General features: G+C 40.3%; 1 protein-coding gene and 1 long non-coding RNA gene across 2 annotated transcripts in view; both read left to right on the forward strand.

The window, feature by feature from the left end:
• LOC148781682 (uncharacterized) overlaps positions 1-16175 on the forward strand; it is a 39152-nt gene extending 22977 nt beyond the window's left edge. The window contains exons 2-3 of the long non-coding RNA XR_016058212.1: positions 6649-10085; positions 15443-16175. This is a non-coding gene — a long non-coding RNA (uncharacterized LOC148781682). The remainder of the gene's footprint in view (positions 1-6648; positions 10086-15442) is intronic.
• Positions 16176-16971: 796 nt separating this feature from the next.
• LOC18440087 (pirin-like protein) lies at positions 16972-19272 on the forward strand. Its single transcript, XM_006850239.4, has 7 exons — positions 16972-17255; positions 17367-17416; positions 17531-17569; positions 17709-17737; positions 17843-17905; positions 18099-18202; positions 18328-19272. The coding sequence occupies exons 1-7, from the start codon at positions 17146-17148 to the stop codon at positions 18812-18814; spliced, it is 882 nt and encodes a 293-aa protein (XP_006850302.3). The 5' UTR covers positions 16972-17145; the 3' UTR covers positions 18815-19272.
• Positions 19273-20082: the final 810 nt, after the last annotated feature.

Genomic DNA, 20082 nt, shown 5'->3' on the forward strand with positions numbered 1-20082 from the left:
TAATGATCAGGCCAAGTATGGACCCGGACTTGATCAAAGATGAACAAAGAATGAGCCTTCGGCTCGGATTAAGAGGGGGCCTAAGTTCGGATCAAGGCGAAACCTGGTTCGAACTTGGGCTAGGCTAGGTATAAGCCTGAACTTGGACCCAGAGAGTTTTAATGATCAGACTAGACGTGGACCTGGACTGGATCAAAGATGAGCTAGGAATGAGCTTTCGGCTCAGACAAAGAGGGGGCTTAGGTTTGAACCAAGGCGAAACCTGGTTCGGACCTGGGTTAGGCTGGGTATAAGTCTGAACCTAAACCCAGAGGGTTCAACTTGGACCAAAAGAGATTCAGGCTGAGACCCAAGATCAATAAGCAAGCAAGCACATGAAAAGGTTTGACCTAGTATAGTACTATAGGTAGGCTTCGCTTGAGAGTGGGTTCCAAACTACTGAAATGCAGCTAGGCTGATATAGGTCCCCGCATAAGTCTTGGCCTCCTGTTATAGGATGTTGCCAGGTCCTACTATACGCGGAGTTGCTTTGAGGTAAATGATTACGGACGAGTTCTCACAGTTAAAGTTACGCGAATCTCAACCGCCTCAACTCTCAAAGCTGGGTTCCCCTCACGCCAATAACGTGGATTTTGGGGTTTTTGAAAAATTTGTTTTATGATTTTCTAGAATTCCCGGTCGGTGTGTGCTAGAGTATGTAAAGAAGCACGCAAATGAAAATAAAGTCAAGCACACAAGCACACAATAAGAAAGAAAACAAGTGAGCGCTCGCTCGGCGCTGATCACGCCTAGCGATGCGTGCTTCGAGGCAAAACTCGCTCAAGGCACAGTATAGATGGAGGGGTGAGGAACCCTTAAGAATGTATGGTCAAAGCAGTGAAACCAGGCACAGTCCGTGCTAAGAAGAGCAGGCCAAGGTCGAGGGTGAATCGAACGGGACATGATTCAGGGAGGGTACGAGCAACCCTCTATGTATTATTTATTTATTTATTTATTTATTATCTTTTTAAGTTTGATGAAACACATTTAAACTAAGGTGGTGAAAGCATAAAAAACATGGTTTTAGTCAAAATTAACAAACTAAAATAAAAAAGAAAAAGTAAAGAGCAAGACAGACTTATTTGAAGCAAAATAGTTTTTTTATATTTTTTAAAAAAATATTTTAAGCCAAAAATTGGTGAACAAGCAAAATTGGTGACCAAGCACAAAAAAGGATCTGGAACAGGCCTGTGGGGTCCCAGAATTTTTATGGGACCTCTGTGATAGGGCGGCATAGACCGTGTCGCCCTGGCAGCATGGGCCATGTCGCACCTGTAGGTTGGGTGGTATGGGTCGTGTCGCCCCAAAAAAAAAAAAAAAAAAAAAAAAAACAAAATATATATATATATATATATATATATATATATATATATATATATATATATATATATATATATATATATATATATATATATATATATATATGTATCTTGTTGATCTTGATGAAATAAAGCTATTGAAACTTGCAGAAGCATAAAAATCAGACTTTTTTTATGAATTAAAATTAAAAACGAGTAAAATAGAAGAATAGAGATAAAACAGACCCGTATCAAGAAAAAGAGACCCCAAAACAAATGAGAAAAATTTCAAAAAAATCTGGCTAGGGCGACGGGGGCACCAGAGGGCGTGTCCCCCTGGACTTAGGCAGCACGATCCATGTCGCCTGGGCAGCACACCGAGTGTCGCCAAAACAAATTTTTTTATTATTTTTAATATTTTTTTATTGTATATATTGATAGAATAAGCTTAATGTAAACTTGGAGAAATAACAAATAATATCGATTTTGATGAAAATAAATTAAAATAAAGTGACAGGAGGGGACTGCAAATCTATCAGAAAACTATTTTTTTTGTATTTTTAAATATTTTATTTGACCTGAAACTTTGGTAACAGTCACAAAATGGTACCTAGAACATTCCTGCAGATCTGTGATCCGAGCAGATCGGATCACACTCGATATGCACCATGGTGGGCGCCAAACTGTTTACAGCACAAAATAGAAGAGATATGCGGATGTAGATCACTCTGATCTAACACTTTAAACTGATAAAAATGAAATGGAAAACAAGTAGGAAAAATCGAATTCAGATCTGAGGCCAGATCTACCCAGAAACAAGCAGATCTGCTCTCAGATATGTGGCGGAGCCAACATGATCCAAAGCACAAAAAACATGATTTTTTAAAGAAAAATTATCAACATAAGATAAAAAGAAAGTTAAAATAGTAAAACAAAGGAAGAAAATGATACCAAACCAGGCCAGACTGCCCGGAACTCCCGAGACTTCGAGGGCTCGCACAACATCAGCGTCCTCTTTGCCTCTCTGATTCGGATGTTGACCAGCAGATCTGTGATGTACCAGGTGGTTGTGCCATGGAGATAGTTCTATAACTAGTGTTGTTGTGTGCTAGAGATCTAGGCTTTTGGCTTAAGGTTAGGGTTTCAGGAAGCTAGGGTTTTTGAAGCTAACTCTTTCCTAGGGTTTTCAGCCTTTTTCGAAGAAGTTCGTTTGTCTCTCCCATTTCTAACTTCATCTGCCCTTAAGTAGCCACAAAAAATGGATATACAAGGGTCAAGACCTGTTGAAAGGATATACATCCATAACTAACAAACCCTGAGTCAAACATATCAAAATTTGGGGCACGGATTTGGGCGGCACGGGTCGTGTCACCCAAGGCTAGGCGGCACGGGTCGTGTTGCCTGGGTGGCATGCCCCATGTCGCACAAAGTAAATTTGATCCAAATTGAGATTTTTCACTTCTAGTATGTTCCTTAGCGTCTTTTGAAGCTACCAGAAAACATTTCGGTCAAAACGGATTTTTTTACTATCTTTAATGAGTTTTGGGGTATAATAGGGCATTTGCAAGATGGATTGGGCGACACACCTTGTGTCACTTGGGTGGCACACCCCGTGTCCCCCAAACCAAAACTTGTCCAAATTGATCTTTTTCAATTTGGGTGTCTTCCTCAATCTTGTGAAGCTCTCAGAGAAACTTTTGGTCAAACTAGATTTTTTTACTATTTTTAATGAGTTTTTTAGTAAAACAACGTGTTTGCTGGATTTCTGGTTAAAATAGGCATTTGCTGGGTTCTGGGCTAGCATAATGGTTCCGGCTCACAGGGTAAGTTGTGTGCCCTATGGATTTTGGGTTTACTAGGCAAATTTGATCTTAAGAGTTTGAGAAAACCATAGAACTTGTCAGATTTAAAGTAGGGTATCTACAGCCTCACGAAAATCATGATTGATTCCACAATGGCCTGAGAGGCCTTCTCATTCATGGATGGTTATTCTGGTTATAACTAGATCAGAATGGCTCTCAAAGATGAAGAGTTGAACGCATTCAGGACCACAAAGAAGATTTACTATTATAAAGTCTTGCCATTCAGTTTGAAGAATGTGGATGCTACTTACCAATGCGCTATGACCGTCATATTTGAAGATATTCTACATGATGTCGTAGAGTGCTATGTTGATGACTTAGTAGTCAAATCAAGAAATCGGTCTACTCACCTTAGTAATTTGGAGATCATGTTTAAAAGACTAAGAAAGCACCGACTGAAGATGAACCCCTTAAAATGTGCGTTTGGGATGAGGTCTGGAAAATTCCTCGGGATCATCATCAAACACCAGGGAATTGAGATAGATCCCATGAAGATATGAGCTATACAAGAGATGTCATCACCAAGGAACTTGCGGGAGTTAAAATCTCTCTAAGGACGCTTGGCATACATACGAAGGTTCATATCCAACCTCTTAGGGCGATGTAAATATTTTTCCTGACTCTTGAGAAGGATGTCCCATTTGAATGGGATGAGTCTTGTAAAAGGGCTTTCCAAGATATCAAAAACTATATCTTAAACCCACTAGTCTTGATAGCTCCTATACCAGACAAGCCGTTCATGTTATATGTCACAACTCTCGAAGGATCTTTGGGTGCTCTTCTCGCCCAACATAATGATGAGGGGAAGGAAGTGGCGTTGCACTACCTCAGCCGATGCCAGCCGAATACAACTATACCCTCATCGAAAAGATGTGTTTAGCATTAGTGTTTGCCACCCAAAAGCTGCGACACTACCTCCTAGCGCACCCTGTACAATTGATATCTCATGCTGACCCAATCAAATATCTAATGACCCGGCCCATCCTGTCCAGATGCTTGGTTAAGTGCGCCCTACTCCTTATGGAGTTTGACATCACTTATGTTCCACAGAAGGCTAACAAGGGGCAAGCCCTAGCTGATTTTTGGCAGCCTATCCCTTGCCCGAAGGTCACCTTTGAACGAAGATTTACCTGACGAAGAAGTCATGTGGGCAAATGAACCAGCCCAATGACAAATTTTCTTTGATGGAGCTTCCAAAGAAAAAGGAGCCGAAGCAAGCATATTGTTCATGACGCCCGATAAAGGACTTTTGTCGTATACCTTCTCCTTAAATGAGAAGTATTTGAACAATGAAGTGGAGTATTAAGCGTTAATTATTGGCCTCGATATGATGTTGGAATTGAACCTTAGACCCCTCATTATCTTCGATGATTCCCAGCTAATTGTTCGACAGTTAAAAGGGATATAAGACGCTCACAAAGATGAGCTCAAGCCGTACTATAATACAACAAGATACCTCCTTGGGAAGATGGATGAAGTCACATGGATTGACATACCACGGCGATTGAACATCCAGCCTGATGCTTTGACTAAACTAGGGGCTACCATGTTTTTCGAGCTTGGGATCCCACTTCACGTTCCTATGCAAGAATGGTGAGCTATCTCCATGGTGAAAAAATCCAATGCTGGGGATGAAGAATTTTTATGAGCATAATTTCCTCCATATCCTCAAGGGGCTATGAGAAAATTACTGGAAGAACCCACTGGTTGGGTGTCTTGGCCTCGCCGATTGGGTCGAGAAGACCCGATTGACAGGGATCCTAAGTCTTAGGAGCCCAGGACCGGAGATCACTCTCTCGAAAATTGTGATGCGCGTGGGGCGGCACGCGCGCTAGATGCGTGCATGATATCAACTAGTGAGAGAGGAATTAAGGTCGTGAGGCGGGACTTACCTTCCGATGGGTCCATGACGCGCTCGGGCTGCTTACGTGGGTGCCATCTTAGATCATGAAGAAAGCCCCCCAAGCCTGAGGCTGGTTTGGACTTGACTCCCTTAACCGCTTTTTGCGTTCCTACAGCCACACACACACGTGAGATGTCATAGCCCTACCTCCTGCCCCCTTATCGTACTTGCCATAAGGCAATAGGGTGTGGGATCATGGCCAAAGATAGCGAATGCCACTCAGGTGGGAGTGAGCTCAACGCTGTTGAAAAGAAGGAATCAAAGCAAACCACGAAAGAAAACAAAACTCCAAACACAACCCTTAAAAACTGGGCAAACTAAAATTAAAATATATATATACATGAGCTCTAAAAATATTACAATTATGTCCAAGGCATTAAAGGCCCAATAATAATTACATAGCTTCAAAAACCAAAAACAATTATATGGCAAAACTTTCACCTAAAACCTACAATCAAAAGAAGCTTCCTCACCAAGTTCGAGGCTGCAACTGTCAGCTGCTATCGCCCAACCGTCCGTCCTCAAACCGCGAGTTATCACTCTACATTGAAAAGAGTCAAAGGGATGAGCTATGAAGCCCAATAAGTAGATCTAGATGCCATTCATCACAATTATATCTGGCAATGTGTCGTGGATGATTCTTTGCAGGGATAAGCAATTACAATGCAAATATCATATGAATTAGCAATTTATCAAATCTTTCCCTCATGAGCATTATAATAATCATCATAGCTATAACTCAACAAGCATAACAAGAATAAACCACATTAACAGGCATTACCCAACTCACTCCCTAATTCAAAGACTCCCGAAGTAGAAGCCCTATTCAACAGGCCAAGCCGATCCCATTGTTTAGGATTTCTACCATCACTCATGAGGGAATACAATGATAAGTGGGTGACCTACTTTGTAATTCCTTCATACGCATACACGCATAGTTTCAGCGTGCTTTGGGGCTTTTGATAGGCATTGGCCTTGCAAGACACAACCCTCTCATGTGCCCTTCTGACGAGAGGGTGTTACACTACCAAAGGGGTCTCAATGGATAATGCCTCATACAGAAATTTGGAAAATATCTCAACTACCGGCACAATTTTCTTATCAGATCACACTACCAACATATGACCAGTTGCGTAATGCACATTTTTTTATCAAAGTACATTCTTATTAGAACACATTCTTGTCAGAACACAATCTTATTGGAGCACATTCTTATCCGAACACATTTCTGTCAGAGCACAATCTTATCAGAGCACATTCTTATCAGAACACATTCCTGTTAGAGCACAATCTTATCAGAGCACATTCTTAACAGAGCACATTACGGCCATGTAATACGCTCAAAGCATGCCGAAAAAATAACATATCACTAAGCTTGTCTCAGAATCATGCACACGTATCACTTACATAGCATTTATCTTAGAATTATGCACACATATCACTTACATAGCGTTTATCTCAGAATTATGCACACATATCACTTACATAGCATTTATCTCAGAATTATGCACACATATCACTTACATAGCATTTATCTCATTATCAGGCATTCTTACCACCACAGAGCATACTTTAATGCACATAAGGATGTGAACCCAAAAGAAGATCCATCCCCTCAAGAATGGATAAAAGAATTTGGACCTCTAGAAATCCTAAGAGGCCCACCTGGGCCAACTTCACCTGACTTCTTGGCAGATCCACCTATTTGGGATGAAGTGTTGAGCCTAAAATAGTCAATTACATTAGTTATTATGACTGATCTAGCAATCAACATCGAAGAAGCGAATGATCTAAATTTGATCAATCCTGAAAATCCATCACCTCTGCAAGAGTTAACAGAAATCAAACCGCTAGAAGTTCTAGGGGGACCACCTAGGCCACTTTCAAAGGATTTTCTGAATAACCTTCCTATATATCAAATGAAGAACAAGACATTAATGACCAAATTATACTATTCCTTAAAGAGTAAGGATCCAAAGAAAAGGATAGGGGCAGGGGCATGATTCCACTACTTGGGGCACTCCACAATCAAGGAGAAAAAGAAGATCCAATAGGGGCAGTCCTATCCACCAGTTTGATAGGGATCGCCCCATCTGATGAAAATGTTATAGAGTTGGTCCCATCTAAGATATTAATTGTCTCATCAAATGGAGAAGACTCTACAGGGGCAGCCCTGCCAAACCACTTGATAGGGCACTCTCACTTGATGTTGAAAATAAAGCAGGGGCAACCGGTGAGGCCCACGCCTTATTTGACAACTCCCAACACGCCTTGAGGAGATGTGCTCGTCAAGAGCAACATGAAGTTGCAACTAAAAAGGATTATCGAAAAGGTGTGGGATGATTACTTACTCCTCCCCTTCAAATAAGCCAAGTGGGGCATCCATCCTCTACTTAGGCATCCTACTCCATGGTATTGACAACCTAAGGAGTTAAAAAAAAAAAAAAAAAAACAATCAAATAAAGAAAATGAGATTAGTCAACCTAACAAGAGATTGAAGGATTAGGAAGCTCAGAGTGATTTCGAGTCAGAAAATCAAAGTTCGAGTGAAGCAGTCCAAGGAGGAAATATTCTATAAAGATTCAACAACCTTTATCAGTGAAGTATTAGATACCAACTAGGGGCAAAGAAATTCTAAGGATAACCAAGACTAGGACCACCCTGCCACTTAGAAGAAGGAAGGATAATCGAGTTCTTATCTGTTTTTTTAGGATGAAGTGTCAAAAGAAGGAAGAAATGCCATCAACTCTTCTCCTCCTCCTTTGTTTCCATCTTCTTCTTCAAAAAAAAAAAATCTCTAGCATTGGAAAAAAAAAAGCCACAAGGTTGAACACCTAAAAGGGACCCTAGCGGCAGAGAAAAAAAAAAAAGAAATCTGTCGGGCTGAAAATCTGAAAGGAACCCCGAGCATTGAAAAAAAAAGCTACCAGGCTAAACACGTGAAATGGGACCCCAGGGGGGTAGACAAATAGAACTTCTATATCTTTTCATCTCTTCTTGAAAATCTCCAGAAATTCTTATCTTCTCAATTTAGAATGGTATCAGAAAGCGAAGGGAAGGCATCAGTCCAAGAAAAATTGAAGAGGCTCAACTATTTGAAGTTTGAAAGAGTGGTAGTGGAGGAACAAAATTGGAAGTCCAAGGATATTTTGAGCACTCTAAGGCACATCCCATATTATCCGAGATACTGGTTTACTCGAAAAACAAGAAAAATTCTTCCTTGAATTGTGATAGAGGAACCAAGATTGGAAGATGAGTAAGTACTTAGTGATTCCTCATCCTGATTGTCCCAAGTAGCGCTTGACAAGCTCAAAAAATAATAATAATAATAAGAAAGAGCTCCATGGTAGCATGAGCCTAAATTTCTTACCAAAACTTATTTTTCATCCATCTTCAAAATTTCCCCTATGTGTTTCATGAGTTGTCAAAAACCTTAATTTCTTTGGTTAAAATGTTGCCCGAAACTTCGTTTTTGTTCCAAAATTCAATCTATCTTCAAAACCTTCTAAAATGTTTTTAAAAAATCGAACAAGTTTCATGGAAGCTTGGATATGATGCGTATGCCGCCACCAAATCCTGGATTGCCTGCTTGCAAACCTTTATGAAAACTGACCAACCCATAGTTTCCCATACCAAAAAGACTGAACCTGTGGACCTCAAGAATCATAATCGAAGGAGAACAAGAAGTTCAAATAGCTAGAAATTCATCTTCCTATCATTTCTTCTAAATCAAAGTCACATTCGATTAGAGAATCAACGTAAGAAAGATGTATAAAGTCGAATATGACTACACTGGTAGCTTCCCATGTAGCATTGGAGTGACTACAATAAGGAGTGTCACCAGCTCAAAGATAGCATAGTTCCTGTTGACTGTCACTTATCAGAGACCTCTCAACTGTATTGAATCAAAGATAGCAGTGCCAGTTCGATGTCTTATGGATCAAACGCATCCATCGGCGTATTGCCAACCCAAAGGGTCCTGGTCATTCAAAAGAATAATCCATCGAAAAAGGTTTTTCGTCCCACTGTGTCTTAGGTGTCTACTTCTTTGCCATTCACTTGGTGCCCTAGGTGAATACCAAAGAGGGTCAACTGTAGACACCCCTCTTAAAATTCCAGCTAAGGGAACTCTCAAAAACCTCCTTTCTGGTCTTAAAGAACCGCACAAACTCTAGTATACCATAGGCAACCTAGAGCTAATTTAATTATTCCTAAACTATCTAAATCCTATCCCAACTTAAAGTAGAGCCTGAGATCTTTCCAACGGTCTAAGAATCGCCTGTATTGAACTTACAGATAAAATGATATAATAAATGACAATTTAGTCCATATGAGACCCAAGTGTCGGTCTGCGAGCCGGGTTGTAACGCTGCTCAAAAGGCCCATACGCGGCTTGATGACATAGACGCGACCCGATGATGAAGTCAATGCGTTTTATGATGCAGTAAAGGCGTTTTCTTGAATTATACTAGGATCAAACTTCAAGATAAATCCAAAAAATTTCAAAAAAATCAGGAAAAATTACCAATTGAATGTTCTAAATAAATCCTCTCTTTAATATAAGAAGGATGAAAAAGAAGCCAAAAAAAGATAGAAATCCCTTAGAAAATCTTGAAATTAGAAAAATTGCCCAAAAATACTCAAAAATAGGAAAAACCTTTAGAAACTTCCTAAAATATTAGGAAAAATCTCAAACAATCAAAGAAAATATCCGAATTCATATTCAACGTCTGAAGATCCTAAAAACATTAAAAAACTAAGACAAATTCTTCTCCAATATCAAGAAATACCAAGAAAAATCTAGGTAGACCCTCCCTAAAATCCCCAGCTTTTTTTCCTGCCTTAGGAACCCTAGATCTAGGTCAAATAACCTTAGATCTATCAATTCTAGTAAGCAAAGGCATCCAAAAAAAGGAGACAGTGGCACAAATCGGAAGAGCGACCTGATCCAAGCTCTAAACTTCGGGTTTCGAATCCCTAGAGGTAAGTATCACTTTTTTTTGTTTAATTTAGTTTGTTTTTCTTCATTTAATTCTCTGTTTTATTTTATTTTATTTTCTAAAAAATAAATTATTATTAGATTTAATTAAATTTAGAAGTTTTTTTAGGTCAAAATACGGATTTGGAGCTGACGCTACCAATGGATTAAAAAAAAGACCGGATCTGTATAGATTTGAGATTTTTCTGAGCCCATATTTCAAGTAACCCCACTTTCTCTACTTTTAAAAAAAATAACTTAGTTTTTGCTAAGATTTGAGCAGATCTCATTTCAGAAATCGATGCAGATCGGAGCGTAAACACGCACCCCCGTCTTAAAATCTCTCCCTTTGGTTGGTTCTTATCCACACATAGGAGAGCACGCTGTGCACATTCACAAACGTGCAGCATGCGTAGACCCTCCGCGGTTGTTTGAGAGAGGATTTTTCTCACCTTATGCATGAAGAAAAATCAAGCCCAACCAATTGGCGACTTCACTGGGGACACGCCACCCTCTAATTAGCTTGGACTGTTCTCAGGAAAACATCTCTCTTCTTTCTCTCCTAAAAAAAAACTGCAATGGACTCTTATTACTCATCTTTCGTAAGTTAAGAACTTCATCATCCCCATATTTGTGACCTCGCCCATGGAGAGCAGAATGGCTAATCCTGCTTCTCCCCGAACACTTCTATGGGCCACGCACACACTTGTAGGTCAAGTGACTCTGCCAGTGGAAAGAGGAAGGAGCGTCAAACACGCCCCTCACTACAGGAATTGATCGACGTTGCCCTCATCTCCGTAGGGCAAGCCAGTCGAGAAAGAAATAAAAGTCAGTTCCAACTCTGGGAGAAAGTCAACTGGAATCTGCGAATCAAACAGATATAGAGGATGGAAGTGTCACTTCGAAAGCTCAGAGTAGAGTCTTCAGTCTCGAGGGACCTACTAAAGAAAAATAGGTTCTATCCATTACAAGACATGGAAGAACCTGAAATCGGCGATATTGTTCATTGCTACATCATCGAAGTACAGGAGGATGGACTCACTCCATCCAATCCACGACCCCAAGGCCGTCAAGAGAAAATGAAAGAGATACAACTCCAAGGCCTTCTTGAGCCCATTCAATTTGAACGACGGCCCCAAGGCCTTCAAGCACCAAACCTAGGAATGATGGAGCCCCAACGGCCTCTTGAACCCAACTTGAGGGAAGGAAACTGAAGAAAAAGGAGCCCTTCAATATATGAGGTACGCTATATGCTGGTATTTCACCAAGGATGTACAGCAGCGCCGGTTGACCAAATACAACTGCGGTCAGGAAGAAGGCTAACAACGACCTAGTGCCTAGCACCATCTAAAACTCTGAAATATCCTGGACCACCACTGATCCCCTACTCGGATTCGAGTACTCCCATCCATAAACCACCCGCCCTCTCGAAATTCCCAGACACCTTGCTTTCCCACACTAAAATTTCTACACCATCGTAACTCTCACCCCTTTCTGCCTTGCCTACACCCCCCTCAGCCGCGCAGTCTAGCCAGCCTTCACTACCTGAATCCACAACTACGACTGACTCTTCCTTGACGGCTGTAGCAAACTCTTCCCTTTCAAAAACCTCCCCATCGCCATCCGCCCCTTTAAAAATAGTGGAAAAACAAGGAATCAGCCTTCCTGAGATTGACAAAGTCAAATACGATGTGATTGGGAACTTAAGGAAACTTCCAGCTCTCCTAAGTATCTATGATGCCCTCATGTTGTCTAAAGACTTTCGAACGACCCTGATATAGGCTCTCTCTAGCCCTAAAATATATCAAACAGAAGTCGAACGGGTCAAGGTAGACCCTACAATACTCAACACTTGCATGGCTATCATGTTCTCAGATGATGACCTACAACTAAGAGAGAAAATCCACAATCGGCCTCTCTTTGTGACTGGCGAGCTGCACACCTGTCAGGTCAAGCGAATCATGCTAGATGGGGGATCAGTAGTAAACCTTATGCCGCGAAGGATTCTTACCCGGGTCGGGTTAAGTCTAGAGAAGCTTGAGCCTACAAGCGTGACAGTTCAAGGATTTAATCAGCCCGAAGAAAAGCCGGTTGGTACCATCTATCTCAAGCTTAAAATTGGGGATTTGAATGCTTCCACGTTATTCCATGTTTTTCACATAGACACCTCTTACAACATCCTACTAAGTCGTCCTTGGCTACATGATCATGGTGTGGTTCCATCCATGCTTCACCAGTGTTTCAAATATAGCCGGGACGGAAGGCAACACAAGGTCTATGCTAACAAAAGGCCATTTCCAGTCACTGAGTCACACTATGCTGATGCAAAATATTATTTTGTAAACCCAATATGCTCCCAAGTGCCGGCATTGCCTGTAAAAATTAGCATGGACCCAAAATTAAGGGAGACTCCACCAACCTCTCATGAAGACGTGGAAGACATGACGCAATCATTAAATTATCTCTTTCAAGAGGAGAAGAGATATGGGAAAATAACCCCGTTGACACCTGTTGATGGCAATTTCCCCATAACCCTGAAAAACATACCATGCCAGAAAGACGAAGGGGAAGCCTCACCCTCTATCCCTTCCGCACGAGAATCCCTATCGATGGAAACTCATATGGAGCATGGTGGAAAGAAAGCTGTATATTCAAGCCCACTGACACCTACGGTTACTCATACTCCTGATGGTATGAAAGTGTTACATATCCCCATCCCCTTTCTTGCAGCTAAGACGGCGTGCATGACTGAAGAAAAGAAAAAAGTTGACCAGAAGGTTTTGCACATTGATGCTTCCTCCACTCCTCCGGTCGACTATCCCAAAGAGCAGTTCAAGGTATTACAGATACCTAAGGTCCTGCACATGGAAAAGAATGGTGTGAATTGGTTTCACTCTTTCCCCATACATTGACAAGACTCCCTAAAGTCCTACACATCTCTGAAGTTATGCCTATCCCAATCCTTGAAAAGGGAGGAGACGACGCCAGGCTTACCACATGCAAGATTCCCAAAAGACCCTGCATTTTCCAGTCTCCATGTTGGAAGCTCGAATTGCTTGCCAAGAAGCAAGAAGTGGTCCTTTCACCCCCATTCACGACTTCACTGACACCTTTGATCAGCAATATGAGTCTCAAGGATAGGTCTCGATTATAGTGCCAATGGAATAGACACAAAATTTGTCTGACCAAACGGAGGCTATAAGAAAAGTAAACGCGAAGTTGAAGGAAGTTTCCCCCCTTGAAATCCATGCCCGCTTCTATTCCAGGTTTCATCCCAAAAACTCAGAAAATAGAACTCCAGATAAACTCACGAAGTAATCCTCTTCTAGATGCCGAAGTCATAACCCCATGGGATTTATACAGCCCCGAGGCCCATCAAATCATGAGGAAAATGGATTATGAGCCATCTAACAACCAAGGGTTGAATAATGGCAAGGAGATGCTAGCACCCTTCACTGTCATCGAAACTACGGTGTCACATCATAATCAAAAGGAAGGCTTTGGTTACTCTTGCACCCTGTTGCCCTTCGGCAAGTACGGCAAGGGGGCAAGAGGCGGGGCTGTGACAGAACTGGTTTTTTGACCTTTTGTGTATAAAAAATACATGCTCGAGGAAACTTGCATATACAATTTATATCCCACTTGAGTTCATTACGGGTCTCTCTCTCTCACTTTCTCTGCATTTGTCTTTTTGTCTCCTCTCTCTTGCATTCTTCTCATTGCCTTGTTATAGCAGTGAGGTTTGAGGGCACAAATAAAATGAAATTCAGACTTATCACACACTTTGTTGCTTCACCATAAAATATGCATTTATGAGTAATATATCATATCAAAATCTGGGTGTTGTTAGAAATGATATTGCAAACTTAATAATTTTGAAATGTAACAGACATTAGAAAAAAAGATTCAATAATCACATAATTGGAAATAGTAAATTCTTTCAAATAATAATAATTCAAAATTCCTGAATTTCTAGGAAATACATCTTCCAGTCAATCTAAAGTGTGAATTTGTATCTGCCAGGTCTCTACCAGATGTTATTAAAACAACATACATACATATTCCAAGAAAAACCAATTCCAGGAAATACTAATTCCATGGTACACATTTCCACATAACTCATATTTTTGGACAACAAACAGTGCTCTAGAAGAAAATGAATTTCCCGTAAATCTATTCAGTTTTGTATTCGACCATGTCAAATGAAAATTATTGATGTGGTAGACTGCCACGCGGCCATTCCATCCGTCATTGGCATGACCAGAGCCATTTTATTTTATTTATTTATTTATTTTTTACAAGATGGAATCTGGGGAGCCACATTCCATATTCACACTCAAACCACGTGGTGATGTCAGATTGTTGTGCGTGACTCCAATAATGTTTCAATGGAAAAGCATCTACAACCCACCAGATTAGGCGACGTCTTTTTTTTTCTGTTCTATTCTTTTTCTTTGTATTGCATAGTCCTCGCGCTTAAACTCAATCTTGTGGAGGGTCCGTCATTATATGTTTTCAATCAAATAAATGAAAATGGGTTAACAATAGAAATACAATTAAAAATGTCCATCTTTAAGTTTTATGGGAAATGATGAAAACCGTTTTTTTTTTTTTTTTTTTTTTGAAAAAATTACAAAAATCTCACAAAATCATACTTTATGGACAACTTCCCCCAATCAAGTTTTTTTATCAATTTTTATCTCAAATTTAATTTCCAAGCAAATACATCCAAGTAAAAAAAAAGAGTAAAATGAAGACCAAAATACCCTCTAGAAAGTATGCGGTCCAGCACAAAATGGGTGTGGTTCGCCACTTTGTTTCTGGAAAGCATACGGTCCGACATAAAATAGGACCGGTCTGGCACTTTGGGCATTGCGGTCCGGCACAAAATGAGGGTAGTTTAGCACTTTGGGCTTCTAGAAAGCATGCGATTTGACACAACGTCCGATACTTTGGGCATGCAGTCCAGCACAAAATGAAGGTGGTCTGACACTATCGGCATTATCGTCATTTTTAATTTTCCTTCCTTTCTGTAGTAATAAGTCTGGATTGGACAAGGCGGCTCATGGCTATAGCCCGGCCCTAGTCCTTACATGGGTGGCCCTAGCCTGGTCAGGCCCTGACAGGGCCAAAGAGGCCTTAGCTCAAGCACGGCCTAGGCCTTACCACAGCCACCATAGTGGCCCAGCCTTTAGGCCACATTTTGTAGGTCAAGCCCTTATATTTTATAGCTTGGCCGATCAAGCCGGGTTGGGAACAGGCCTGTTACCGGCCCTATTTCAATTGCACTTCTATGCACGCGGTTGGTAGAGAAGCATGCACCCTATCTCAAAAAGTCCTCTAAATTTCCGAATTTGAGCAGGATGCTTGTGGGAAACGTTCAAGGAGAGGAGAGAGAAGGAAGGGAAAAGATATTTTGTGATTGGGCAGCGAGGAGAGAGATAAAGAAATGGTCGTTTCTGGCGGTCAAACTTCGGACACACGCAATGCTTATGTATGGGAGATGTCACCCGTTAGGGCTGCGCTCTCTCTCTCTCAGACTGTTTCTATGCGGCAAGCCCGCACATTGTACAAATACGGGTTTGGCAATAACTTTTTTTTAAAATATAGTTTGATTTTAATTTTTAGAAAATGTATAATCTTTAACATGAAGATCATAAATGTAAAAAAAGAAAAGAAAAAATTCATAACTAAAAATAATAATTATATTAAGAAAACATTTGGAATTCTAGTTACTGGTTTTTAGGTTGATCATCTATTTGAGAACATTTGAACGGTTAGTTACACCCGTTTTAAATAGACCATCTATTTGCATCCATCTTTATGATAGATGCTTTATACCTCTGCACCCGCATACTCTAAAATGCGGTCCAACGCGCATGAAACAATTTTCCCTCGTCTCTCCCTCTCTCTTGACCAGACGTGTTATTCAAACTTGTCCATTATTCAAGCCAATGATAGGAAGGAAAAGCAAGGAGCGATTTTACCCACAATTTCTAAATTTCACCTTTTATTATAAGAAGGAATTAATTCCGATTTCCCTTTCATCTTCTCACTTTTTTAAGTTGTTTCATTTTAAATGGCTTCTTTCTTAAATTTGTTTGTGTAACAAAAATATTTAAAAATAACTTTTTCCGGTTTTTTTTTTTTTTTTTGGATGAGTACATAGGTCCACCTTATTTCTCTTTTTCTTTTTTTTTGGATGAGTACATAGGTGTACCTTATTTTCTTTTTTTTTTTTTTTTTTTGGATAAGTCGATAGGAAGAATTGAGATGAGTACATAGGTCCACCTTATTTCTCCTTTTTTTTTTTTTGGATGAGTACATAGGTGCACCATTTTTTTTTTTTTTTGGATAAATCCATAGGAATTCAAATCGTCAAGCGCTTACCAATTAAGCTCAGGCTCTTTTCCTATACGAATGTTCAATATTTGAGGAAATTATTTTGAATTTACGCAAATGAATAATAATAATAATTGGGGTATTTCACAAGAAGGGAGAGAGGGAGGGAGGTGCCCACATCATGATTGCATCACGCTGAGGTCATGATAGCATTGATGATGAGGCCAATGACAGACAGCCAGGCAGGCAGGCGCACCCTCACCTCACCCTCACCCTCACCCTCCCTTCCAAAAGTGACTTCTACTTGCTTGTGTCGTGGGAGAAGACCCACCCACCCATGATTTCCTTTCCATGAATGCACATTCATATTGGTTTCATTAATAAAATGCCATTGACAAGAGAAATATTCAAAAAAAAAATAAACAATTCTCATCTTAAATGTATCATATTCTTAAGAAAAAGTCAGTTAGTTACGGCCGGCGCACAGAGAGAGATCTCAACTCAATGAGGAGGCTGCCTATAAATTTTAATCTCCTCCCCATTCGAACTGTCTCACCTTGCATTTTATTCACAACACAAAAGCAGCAGCACCAACACTTAGGAATCGAAATCAAGAGAAGAATTATCCCATTCAGTCGAAGAAGAGGAATCGAATTCGAAAGCAATAGAAGAGTCATCCCAACCAGTGAAAGAGGAGGAATTGCTATACAGAGTATAAGCAAAATGTCAAGTGATCATCATGGGATTGAAAGGCCCCGAATGGTGATGAAGAGGATACTTGCCAGGCCCCAACACGAGGGAGATGGAGCTGTGGTGAGGAGGAGCATTGGAAGGTTCTTTCTCTTTCTCTCTCATTTATTTGTTTTCAAAATGGGATCTCTCTCATTTATTGCTTTCGGGAATGGAATTGGGTCTGTGTGGTTTATTCTTGGGTTTTTTTTCAGGATGGAGTTGAGGCATTTGGACCCCTTCTTGATGTTGGATGAATTCTCAGGTATTGTTGTATGATCCAAAAACTTCGAATTGATTATGTCGTATCTATGTTGAGAGTAGTATGTTCAAATTATTACAATTTGGATTAATGATATTGGGAACTTGGGTGTTGCAGTTACGCCTCCTGCTGGTTTTCCCGATCATCCACATAGAGGTTTGAGGAATAATTAGTGCATCATCCCATGATTTTATTTTACATATGTCGAGCAGATTATATTAGCTCTATAGATTTCAGGATCTCTCTCTTAAACGCGGTCTTTATTTCTAACTTGGGGGGGCGCTCTGTTTTTCAGGGTTTGAGACTGTAACATACATGACACAGGTACGTATTCGCATATTATACTTCGGGTGAATTGGAGTTCATAACACCTGTATTGTAACCTATGGTATATTGGGGTATTAATCGATTTCTTTTTGGAATTTCCAGGGTGCTTTCACTCATCAAGATTTTGCAGGGCACAAGGGTACTATTAGAGCCGGTGATTTACAGGTATGTAGTGTATTCTCGAATTTGATCCTAATTATTGAATGATTTTAGATTTTTAGAAAAATTTAACCCCCCATTCTTGAATAAACTTGTATAAAGATACACAATTTTTATCATTCCCCATTCTTGAAAGACTTAGGAAAAGGATTTTGTGGTGAACAAGAATCCGATGGTAACTATTTGGAACTTTTTGCAGTGGATGACAGCCGGTAGGGGTATAATCCATTCTGAAATGCCAGCAGAGGAAGGACCCAACAAAGGTCTCCAGCTCTGGATCAATCTTTCTTCCAAGGAGAAAATGTAAGAGAGTTACACTCACCTACAAATCTTTTCTCTTTCTCTGAGTACCATAACACTAAAATATCTTACAATCACATTAACACTAGCCTTAAATTCCAAACTTTTGTGAATTGGCTTCTTTCCAGGATCGAACCGGGATACCAAGAATTGCAAAGCCAGGACATTAAGATTGCAGAGAGAGATGGTGTGGAGGTGCGAATCATAGCAGGAGAAGCAATGGGGATTAAGTCACCAGTTTATACAAGAACGCCGACAATGTATTTGGATTTCACAATGAAACCATCAGCCCAATTACATCAACCGATACCAGAATCATGGAATGCTTTCGTGTACATCATGGAGGGGGAGGGTGTTTTGGGGAGCCCAAATTCCTCCCCTGCAACTGCTCACCATGCACTGGTTTTGAGCCCTGGTGGAGAGGGGATCAGTGTGTGGAATAAGTCGCCAAAGCCCCTGAGATTTGTTCTAATTGCAGGGAAACCCCTGAACGAGCCGGTCGTTCAATATGGTCCTTTTGTGATGAACACACAGGCTGAGATTGATCAAACCATAGAGGATTATCATTTTTCCAGAAATGGGTTTGAGAAGGCAAAATACTGGAAATCTCAGTGATAGGTCTCACAGTAAATGGGGGCATGGAATTTGAATACAAGGAAGATCACATTGGGGCTATGATTGGCAAGCCAATCAAAAAATTCAAAATAAGGATATCCACTGCTCTTTGAGGACCTTATCCACCTCATATGGCAGAAAGATATGGGCATATTATTTGACAGAGATTGCTTCTAGAAGCTCATGTTTATGAGATCAGATATGATGTGGGCTCTCTTTTCCTTTTTCTTCTTTTTTTTTTTAGCTGGATTTTGTTTGGCTCATTAATCATTTTTTAGCTTGTCTTGCATTTTTATTATTGTGTATCTGGGTTGTAGGGGTGGGGATTTTATGAGATGGGACATCCATGATTCATTTTTGCACTCAGCTGCACCCAGCTTTTGTAATGTAATGGAATATCTTCTACTGATTCTCAGTGGAGTGCGTGGGACAAGGAAGAGATTGATTGGTTCCTCTCATTGTTTTTGTTTATTAGGATTTGTGGGTTTTCAAATAAGAGTTGTAAGATTACCTCTTCTTGTTATTTAAAATGTTAAAAGTCTAGTAAGCATTGGATCCATCTCAATTGTGAGTCATAGAGTGGCCTTTTATAAAGAAAATAGATTGGGCACTCGCACATTTTTATTCATGTGAGATGATGTGGCCACTTTTAGGAACTTCCCTTTCAAATATTTGTATTATTCATGGAAATGGGTAAGAAGTCAAACGATAGTTACTTTCATCTGGAGTAAGGGTGGCAACGGGCTGGGGCCGCGTCAGCCTTGGCCATGACCTGGCCCTTATCCCCATGGCCAGCCAACCCAAGCTTGGCTATGGCCTGCTGAGCGAAAACAACTAAAGCAAAAAAAAAAAAGACAAAAAAAAAAGAAAGAAAGACGAGCGTAGCCAAACTGAACCGGCACTAATCCTAGCTCAGCCCTTGGGTAACCGTTTCTGGCTCAGACCCTACTTTTTAAGTACCAGGCCAACCGGGTCGCCCGATTGCCAGCCATAATCTAGAGTGTTTGACATGGAGGCCATGTTTACCAGAAAAAACTTACCCGTCACCATAATCAGGACCCTTTCAGACGTATGATAATTTTTTAAGTTACTTGTACTTATAATTTTTGTAACTTTAACTTTTGCTTATATTACTTCATATAGAGGAAAGCGTCTTGGTGCGTCCTAAAAATTCATCTTTTAAGTGAATTTTGGGTCTAAAAGACCACCCTGATCTTGACGTCTCCTTCTAAAATTTCATCTTTATAGTGGATTTGGGATCTAAAATT

Source organism: Amborella trichopoda, chromosome 6 (genome assembly GCF_054954075.1).
Source record: "Amborella trichopoda isolate Santa Cruz 75 chromosome 6, AtrichopodaSantaCruz75HAP2 v2.0, whole genome shotgun sequence".
In the NCBI taxonomy this organism is placed as follows: domain Eukaryota; kingdom Viridiplantae; phylum Streptophyta; class Magnoliopsida; order Amborellales; family Amborellaceae; genus Amborella; species Amborella trichopoda.